The 9,107-nt window shown below is 47.7% G+C and overlaps 2 protein-coding genes across 2 annotated transcripts in view; one reads left to right on the top strand and one right to left on the bottom strand.

Moving 5' to 3' along the window:
- Window positions 1-333: 333 nt before the first annotated feature.
- On the top strand, window positions 334-7,013 carry RER1 (retention in endoplasmic reticulum sorting receptor 1). Its single transcript, XM_027895249.1, has 7 exons — window positions 334-482; window positions 3,270-3,355; window positions 3,880-3,984; window positions 4,434-4,533; window positions 4,859-4,937; window positions 5,044-5,179; window positions 5,917-7,013. Exons 2-7 carry the CDS (start codon window positions 3,275-3,277, stop codon window positions 6,004-6,006), a joined length of 591 nt encoding a protein of 196 aa, XP_027751050.1. The 5' UTR covers window positions 334-482; window positions 3,270-3,274; the 3' UTR covers window positions 6,007-7,013.
- Window positions 7,014-7,531: 518 nt separating this feature from the next.
- Window positions 7,532-9,107, bottom strand: part of PEX10 (peroxisomal biogenesis factor 10) — a 3,521-nt gene continuing 1,945 nt past the window's right edge. Inside the window, exons 4-6 of the mRNA XM_027895247.1 lie at window positions 8,746-8,921; window positions 8,322-8,457; window positions 7,532-7,899 (exon numbers count right to left, since the gene is read on the bottom strand). Coding sequence (XP_027751048.1) covers window positions 7,828-7,899; window positions 8,322-8,457; window positions 8,746-8,921 — 384 coding nt within the window. The 3' untranslated portion in view covers window positions 7,532-7,827. The remainder of the gene's footprint in view (window positions 7,900-8,321; window positions 8,458-8,745; window positions 8,922-9,107) is intronic.

Below are 9,107 nucleotides of genomic sequence, written 5' to 3' on the forward strand. Positions count from 1 at the left end.
CGCCTCGGCTCTCTTCGGTTCCGCTCGGTCGGGCTCGGCTCTGTTCGGCTACATTCGGTTCCGCTCGGTCAAGCTCGGCTCAGTCCGGCTGAGCTCGGCTGGGCTCGGTTCGGGCTCGGCTACGTTCGGGCTCGGCTCGGCCCCACTCCGCCTTCAGCCCCGCCCCCCCACCCGCCGCCGTCCCGCCATTGGCTGCGCCGGCGCGGGGGGTGGGACCGGGCGCCCCCTCAGGGCAGCGGGGCGGGCCCGGTCTCCGCTCGGTCTCGGCCGGTGCCGTCCCGGCCGCTCCCCGCCCGCTCTCACCCGCCCTCACGGCCCGCACCGCCCTCCCGCCGGCACCGCCCCGCCGCCCCCGGGGCCAACAGCGGGGCCGCGCTCGGGTTCGTCCCGCCCCAGCCCCGGAAGCGGAAGCGCGTCCCGGCAGTGCCGCCATATCGGTGTGTGGAGGGGCGGGAGCGGAGGAAGGACCGGCCCGGCCGCCCGTGAGTACCGGGGCTGAGCGGGGCTGCCCGTGAGTACCGGGGCCGCTGGGGCTGAGCAGGGTCGCGGCGGGTGCCGCGGGCCGGGACACCCCTGGGCGGGGAGCGGGCGGGGCCCGGGCGAGCGGCCCCTCCGTGCGGGGGCTGCGGGGCTCGGGGCCTCCCGGGCCGTGTCCCCGCTCTGCCGGCCACGCTCCGGCCCCGCCCCGCTCGCTGGACCGGGCTGAGCCCGGCCCTGTCCGGGGAGGTCCCCGAGAGCCGCAGGTGCTGCTCGGCTGCTGCCGGAACGGATAAAATGAAACCGTCTTTTTTTAGCGTGAAAAAGCCAGCCTGTGCCGCCAGCGTGGCCGGGGCCCGTGGCTGTCCGATCACCCCGTTACAGTAAATCACTCGAGTGTGTTGCTCTTCAAAGGTGTTTCCTCCACGAGATAAGGAAGGCTGTGCGAGCAGGAGTGTGGGTTTGCTACCGGTGTCCTCTGTTTGTATTTTAACTTCACGAAAAACCTGTCTCATAATCAGAGTTCTCTGGGAATTCTGCACGTCTGTGTGTCACCGCAGAAAGTGAATGTTTTTACTGCCCCAGGTTATGTTTTTGAGCACTCAGCGATCCCGTTTGTATCGATATTACCATAACAATTGTGGTGAAAAGGTCATCTATTAAGGTCGTGTTTTTAGCAGAGGAAACTGCTTTAACACGGTTTAGTTTCAGCAGCAGCCTCAGTTCTGCTGGCAGGGAACAGTTCACTCGTTTGTTGTGTTGATGTGTGTGTGACATTCTGGTTGTTGGCTGTGCTGAAGGGTTGTCACAGCTCCCCGTGCTGAACAGAGGCAGGGATAGATGGGATATTGGGAAGGAATTGTTCCCTGTGAGGGTGGGCAGGCCCTGGCACAGGTTGCCCAGAGAAGCTGTGGCTGCCCCATCCCTGGAAGTGTCCAAGGCCAGGTTGGATGGGGCTTGGAGCAGCCTGGGATAGTGGAAGGTGTCCCTGCCCATGGCAGGGGTGGCACTGGATGGTCTTTAAGGTCCCTTCCCACCCGAACCATTCCATAATTACAAAAGAGGGATTGCAACTGGTTATAATAATTGTTCCCTTAAACCAATAAAAACCCAGTGTTCTTGACTGTAAACTGCCTTGAGAGCAGTGCCGAACACTGCTGCTCTTGATAATGGTAACTGCAGATTTTCCTTCAGCAAAGTTTTGATGTGATAAGAAGTATCACCCTAAGTTCTGAACTCTGGGACAGAGCTGAGCCCCTGAGAGGCTCCTCTGCAGTAGAACAGTGTCAGCTGGTTGTGTTTCTTGGGCTGCTCCGGAAGAACTGTAGATATGAGAAACAGTCACACATAATCACATATAATGTCATTTTTTTCACCCAGCAAAATCCCTGCTGCAGCAGAAAGCCTTCAGGAGCCTCACATTGTGATTTTCCACTTGCTCTGCACAGGGTGGCGTTTACAATATTGTCACCTTAAGTCTGCTTGTAGCCCTTATTTGCTATATTGGGATGTATCTGGACAATTAATTTTGAGAATGTGAGCGTTTTCATTGGTCTCTGGTCATTAGGTTACAGTTTGATACTTCAGGACTTCTAAAAAAAAAAAAAAGAAAACCAGAATAAAGCACAAAATGATGCTCAGATGAGAAGGCTGAGTAACTTCTGCCCTGCAGAGAGTGGGGAGAGGAATAATCACTTCTTTTTGCCTGTAGTGGAAAAGTCTGTATATTGTATGAGTTTCTGTTTGATTCTTTTTTCCTTTCCAGCTCTAGCTTGAATTAGAGTGGACGCAGCTCCTGGAGCCTCCTGATGAATCCCCTTAGCTTTTGAAGTGTAGCAGGTCTCCTTTTTTCTACTTCCTAATGATTCCATAGGATGGAGTTTCCGGATGTTTACGGGAAAAATCCACAGTTTTGAGGTCCTGTGTCTCCCCAGATTGCCCTTGGTCCCAAGCTTTCTGCAGCCGTCACTTGTATTGCAGCATCCAAGATCATTTACTGGTTTTGTAATTTATTCATGTTCCACACGGCTTTATTGCCCTCTGAGGCTCCTGAGTAGGGCTGGGAGTGCTCCCAGTATCCCCGGGTTCCATAGTCCCACCCACAAATGAGGATTCCAGGAAGTAATGTCAGGGGTTGCTTCTGGTGATGTGGCAAAGCGTTTCTGTTTGGGATCCAGTTCGTTTGGCGTGTACCTTGATGTGAGCTGTAAAACTCAGCCCAGCGGAGCTGATAAGGGAAATAAAGCTCTTCAATCGGCAGCAGGAGCTCGGGCTGGAAAATAACCCCCTTGCTTAAAGTTTTTGCTTGAGTTCAGGCCCTGTGACTGCACAGTTTTGCCACTGCTCAGCTCTTCATGTTCAAGAGACAGAGAAACTCAGTGCCTTATTCCTGTGAGAGCAAGGGTTTGTGTTTGGGGCTTTGGCAGAGTCTGAAGCCACTGATGTGCAGTCCTGAACTTCCTTCTTCACTGTCTAGTTACTGAGCATTTAAAATCCAGAGCTGCATTTCTCTGTGGATTTCTGTACTTCCCTCCCAGGATGGACTGGATCCTGTCTTGCCTGTGTAAAACTCCCTGTCCTTTGCTGTCTTGGACAGTTACTTTAGGAAATTTAATTCGTTTTTGCATAGATGTCCTCCCTTTAAGAATACTTCATTCAAAACACGTGGTTCAAACAGTGCAAGCCAGAAGAATGTTGTCTGTAAATGCTGGTTCAGAGAATGTGCTTTAAAGCTTTCTGAGCTTGGATTTTGGGTCCCAGTGTTCCCTGTGTCCCGTGTTTTGTTTCCACAGCCACCATGTCAGAAGGGGACAGCATTGGGGAGTCTGTGCATGGAAAGCCCTCCGTGGTCTATAGATTCTTCTCAAGACTTGGACAGGTTGGTTCGGTGAAGGATTTTTCTGCCTGCTTTAGGAGCAGATCTCACTGTGGCTCCTTAAGCTCATTACTTTTTGGATGGGTTGTTGAAATGCTAAAATCTGCACAAGAGACTTCTTCTGGAGCCTTTAAAAATGGATAAATATTATTACATGGAGCTTACTGGAATGTTCAAGGGGTCTATCTATGACATTGCACAGGGAAAATATAAGTTGTCAAAACCAAGGAGGGACTTCTCATTTAAGGTCAAATTCATCTTAAGAAAGTAACTTGCATGAGATACAGAGATATTAAATTGCTTTACAATGTCCCAAGCATTGGGGATTTCACAAAAACCTGGAACTTCCCAACTGCTTGTAAGCAGGAAACAAAGGCACATGTGAAATACAGGAGGTACAACGAACACAGTTCATCACAGGGCAGCACTGGCCAAGAGAAGCTTTTGGGAAGAGTATTTTGGGAAGGAGAGTAACATGAAATATCTGTTTTCTTCATTAATAAACATGTGCCTTTGTTTCCTGCCAGATCTACCAGTCCTGGTTAGACAAATCCACCCCCTACACCGCCGTGCGATGGATTGTAACGCTGGGGCTGAGCTTCATCTACATGATTAGAGTTTATTTACTGCAGGTGAGCACTGCACTTACTGCTAGAGGATTTTTACAGATCACTCCTGGCCTGTGTTTCGTGTTAAGAGTATTTTTGAAGCGTGGTGTTACTTTAGAATCACGTGTGGTGCCGTTCAGCTCATGGTAGAAGGTAAACTGGATAATCTGAACAGAGAACAGCTCTTGTGTACATGAGGGATTTGCACTTCTGCTGTGTTCTAAGACTTGTTTTGATCAGTGAGAATTGTTAATATTTTTTATTTAATATTGTTGATATTGTCAGAGTTGTTCATATTTTTATTTTTATATTGCTAATATTCCAGTCCAGAAACCTTTCAGTTAATGTGACGGTGTAGAAAAGCTTCTCAAGGAAGCAAAAAAAAACCAGGTTGTGTGGTCTTGTTAAAAAATCAGTACCAGCAAATGCCTTTCAGGAAGGTTTAACTGGGGCTGTTCTCCCTCCCTGTGCAGGGTTGGTACATTGTGACATATGCCTTGGGAATCTACCACCTAAACCTCTTCATAGCTTTCCTGTCGCCAAAGGTAGACCCCTCTCTAATGGAAGACTCAGGTACGCTGAAAAGTTCATTTTGCCGTAATTTAGAACTTACCAAACTTCCAGGCCCCCTGGGCTGCTGAAGATGGGCTGTTACTTGCAGGACATTGTAATTTTTAGACTTGAAAAAAATCTGTGCAACTTCACAGCAAGAATGACGTTGAACTGTAACTGGGGTCTGCGTGTAACAGTGGAAGTTGGGTGTGGATTCATTTTGTGATTTTTTTTTTTTTTTTTAGGAATTTTTAAGATAAAAAGTAAAAAAAACTCAGGAGTCTGAGTAGTGTGGAAAAGTACTGTGAGGGGGTTTGTGGTTTGGTTTCTCTCCTGTTGTTTTCAGATGATGGTCCTTCCTTACCTACAAGGCAAAACGAAGAATTTCGGCCTTTCATTAGAAGGCTCCCAGAATTCAAATTCTGGTGAGTGGATCCGCCTGCCCATGCTCTGGTTCTGCAAACCGTAAATGTTTGCATCTAGCGAGTGGTAGCTGGGCCTGGGGGATTAATTGCTGCTGTTGTTTGCCAGGCACTCTGCCACCAAAGGAATCCTGGTTGCCATGGCGTGCACGTTCTTCGAGGCTTTCAACGTGCCGGTGTTCTGGCCCATCCTGGTGATGTACTTCATTATGCTGTTCTGTATCACCATGAAGAGGCAAATCAAGGTAAATCCCCGCGAACTGCAGCGTCTGCCGGGTCAGGATGTGCAGCTTTGCTCCAGGCTGGGCCGTTGGGGTGGGGGATGTGCTGCACACACTCCTTGTGCTGCAGGGGCTCCAACAGCCAGCACCTGAGCATCGGTTGTTTCAACACTGAGCGACTTCTCTTCTTGCTTTCAAAAGGTTTTGATTTTAGAGTGCAAGAGCAGGTTTTGATGCAGGTTCCCAGCCACTTCCTGTCCTAACGGTGGCTATTTTTGATGAAGAGGTGTGGTACAATCACTGATGGGTGAAAAGGGAAGTTCTGATGAGTTGGTGCAAGAAAGTAGATGAGGGAAAGAGGAAGCAGAACACAGACAACTCACCCTGACCATTTTAACAAGTTTGGTGTGTTGGCATTTTAAAAAGCTTTTTTCCCCAGACATTGAGAATTTTGGATAGGAACTGTGATTTGAGTGGGAAATTAAGATTAAAGGGCAGTAAAGAATTAGTTCCTCTGTACTCTCTCCAGTTTCCTGTGGTCCCTCCATCAGTGACCTTCACTGTACTGTATGAGTTGTTGGGTAGACCCAAATTTGAGATTTGTGAGACTGATCTCATACACCAATTCAGATTTAAACTGGTGTAGGATTAGCTGTTTCACTCCCTTTGCTAAGAACTGCCTTTCTAGGGGACTCAGTAATCATTTTGTCTAAACGTTACCCAAATTTCTTGCCTTAACACATGATGTTTTCTCTTTGCAGCACATGATTAAGTACAGATATATACCCTTCACACATGGCAAGAGGAAATACAAAGGGAAGGAGGATGTGGGGAAGACCTTCGCCAGCTAGAAGCAGCAGCACCCCGTTGACCAGTTCTACTGCTCACTAAAGGAACGATTTTGAGCCATTGTAACAATGCCTTTTTTCTTCATAAAATGATTAACAGAGTGGTGACAAAGCAGTTGAATTTTCATTTTACGAGGATCTTGCTATTTTTATCTGAAATATCCGATCAGTTTCTTGAGGAAACTGGCATTCTAACCAAATTGCATTGAGTTCATTCTCTTTTTGTAAGAAGTTGGAGAAACTTCGGATAATCCCATGGATTTGGGATAACGTGTTCCTTTCAAGATCCATTGCACTGGAGAGGTTAATGGCCTAGAGCTGGATGTTTTTACATAGTTCTCCTGCTCAACATCACCCTGAAGTGCTGTGCACATCTGTGGAGGAAAGTGTAAGCTGGCACACGTGATGCTGTTTTCTGCTTCGTGGCCGTGTGCTGTTCTCATAGAAACCTTCAGTAGACCTAAATAGCTGCAGAACTTAAGCCAGTTTCCTAAATGCATGGTATTACTGAGTTATAACCCCATAGGTAGGAGTAAGAAATCTACTAAATTATGGGTTTGCAGTAGGGGGGAAAAAAAATACTCCTTTAGCTTCTAAAGCAACTCGTTTGTGTTGGGTTTCAATGCCAGTTTCACTGTTCCATCTCCGAGCAGATGCTAAAATTGGGCTCTTTCGTGATGACTCAGAACTTTGTTCAAACTCTATCACAATTTCCTTTGAGGACCTGGAATTATAAAAATATATATTTTAATTGTTCTTAGTTGGAGTTTCTTTCGTACTCGATGGTTTCATGAATAATTTCAGCTGACTTCATGCAGCCCCACAGAAAGTACCCAAACTGGCCAGGGCAGACAGCGGTGGGGGTTTTAACACAGATTTTCATTTTCTATGGGGGGAAGGGAAATAAGAGATAAATGACCTGCATGTAAACTTTTTCATGTGATACAACTGCAGTTTTATTAAGTGACTTTTTAATTCCAAAATTTATTAAAAGACAGTGTTCCCCTTTACTTGCTCTCTATCTTTATGTACATCTGATGATCTAACAGCATTTATGGCTCCTTTTCAGTAAAGGTTACCCTCAACTTACCTCCATGCAATGCCTTTTCCAGCTCTTCAGGGACCATTCACTTGCAGAAGGTAGGAAAAGATCAGCTTTTTGAAGATTCTGAATGGAGAACAGTGGCAGCTTCAACAGACACCTAATTGGGAAATAGATGTAGGAACCTTTTCCTCTGATTTTTGTCCAGTGAAGTCTCTGTGGAGCTCTGGAATTCAGCAGTCCTGGGAACGTGACAGGTAGCTTTAGCTCACATTGACCCCTTGCCTTCTGTTTGTTTGCATGTGTTTGTTTTCTTAGCAGTGTGGAAACCAGGAGTGTAAACACTTAAAATTGTGCAAACAGGATCCAGAAAAGGCCTTACAAAAGTACCAGTGGTGGATGTGGTTTGTCGCCTGAGAACGTGACAGCCCTGGCTTGGAGGAGCTGTTCTCAGGCTTGCTGGAGTTTCTGAGTAATATGGACAAATCAGGGAGAAAAACAGGAGGTTTATTAGTAGTAAAATTCCCAACTGGGATGCCTCCTACTGAACAGCTGAGTGTTACCAGCACTTCTTAGAAACACGTTTTTGATACAGTCAGGAACCGTGTCCAGACAGACAGAAAGGGTAGAGGCAGAGAGGGCTTTATTTGCAACCCAGGAAAGAAGTGCCCCCTTGCACGGGCATTTCCAGGTCCTTGAAGCCTTTCCTTGGTCCAGGGGGGCTGTGTGACAAGGACAGAGTGGGAGCTGAGGTCTGCCAGGGCCCAGAGCGGGTTTGTCCCTTACAGCTGATAGTGCCGTAGGTAGATCAGCTTCTGGGGATGGAACTTCTCTCTGCACAGGGGGCACTCTGCCTGCGGGAGAGAGATCACATACAGGACACACTGAATACTTCTACTGAAAAAGGTTTAAAGACATCCAAATAGAACTTCAGCTACTTCTAGAAAATAATCAGCATCCAAAATTCACAAGCCATTTTTTCAGTCCCGTTTGCGGTACAAGCTTTAGCCACATAAAGCACTCTGAGCTGGCCCAGTTTAAGCTGCTCAGCTTATTTATATATTATTGAAACATATGTATATTTTATACATTTATAAATATATTTTCCCTATTTATCAGTATTCACATGTAACATTCCCAGTGCAATGTCGGTTGTCCTATTTCAGTAAATGTGTCCTGATAACTGAGTGCCTGAGCAAGGGAAGGGGTGTGAGCAGCTGGGCTGAGGGGTGTTTCAGGTGGAGATGGCAGCAGTTTGTGCCTGTCCCTCACTCACCCTGGTGTTGCACCAGGCAGTGATGCACTCCCAGCAGAAGAGGTGCCCGCAGGGGGTGGCTGTGCTGTGCCTCCTCTCCTCCAGACACAGAGTGCAGCGGGACTGGCGCCCGGGAGCCTTGTCCTTGCTCGTGTTCCTAATTAACAGAGTCACAGATTAATGATGCAGCCTGCTTCTAATACCTGGGAACACCATCCTAAAGTAACCACCATCTTCAGGTACTAACCCTTGCTCAAACCCACCAAAGCATGAAATCCAAGAGATGCTTAAAACAGCGAGGAATTAATCTTGCTAATTAATTAAACATACCATCAAGTTCTAACTTAAATCAGAGTGTCACTCCCTGTTCCCCCTGTCCATGACAGCTCTGCCATGCCCACCACTGCTCCCCCCTCTTGCCTAGTAAGTAAAAACCACCTCTCACTTCTGGTGGGCGAGGTTGCGGTGCAGCTTCCACTCCTGCCGCGCCCTCTGCTTCTGTTTGAAGCTGTACACCTGAACCCCAATGGTCAGCAGAAGGTGGAAGAGGGAAATCACTCCAAGGAACTTGTAACTTGACCGGACGCTCTGATCTTCTCCCTGCAGTCCTCCAAAATGCAGCTGTGGAATGCACAGAAATAGAGATGTGGGTTTATGAAACTATTCCCATCCCCCCTTCAATAAACTTGATTTGGGATTCTCATTTCTGTCCAAAAAATCGACATGTTTGCAGGGCTTCTCAAGTTGCTGTGTCTGAGGAGGTCTCATCACCTTCAGTCAGGCTGGACTAAGCTGCTGTCTACGCAG

Source organism: Empidonax traillii, unplaced genomic scaffold (assembly GCF_003031625.1).
Source record: "Empidonax traillii isolate 1590-97213 ecotype Southwest subspecies unplaced genomic scaffold, ASM303162v1 scaffold454:size726355, whole genome shotgun sequence".
Lineage (NCBI taxonomy): Eukaryota > Metazoa > Chordata > Aves > Passeriformes > Tyrannidae > Empidonax > Empidonax traillii.

What these genes read in the sequence shown, in the direction of transcription:
- RER1 (XM_027895249.1), top strand. Translation starts at nt 3,275, where the DNA reads ATGTCAGAAGGGGACAGCATTGGGGAGTCTGTGCATGGAAAGCCCTCC. An exon ending in TTAGAGTTTATTTACTGCAG is followed by an intron (nt 3,985 to 4,433) that starts GTGAGCACTGCA and finishes CTCCCTGTGCAG; the next exon opens with GGTTGGTACATTGTGACATA. An exon ending in CTCCCAGAATTCAAATTCTG is followed by an intron (nt 4,938 to 5,043) that starts GTGAGTGGATCC and finishes GTTGTTTGCCAG; the next exon opens with GCACTCTGCCACCAAAGGAA.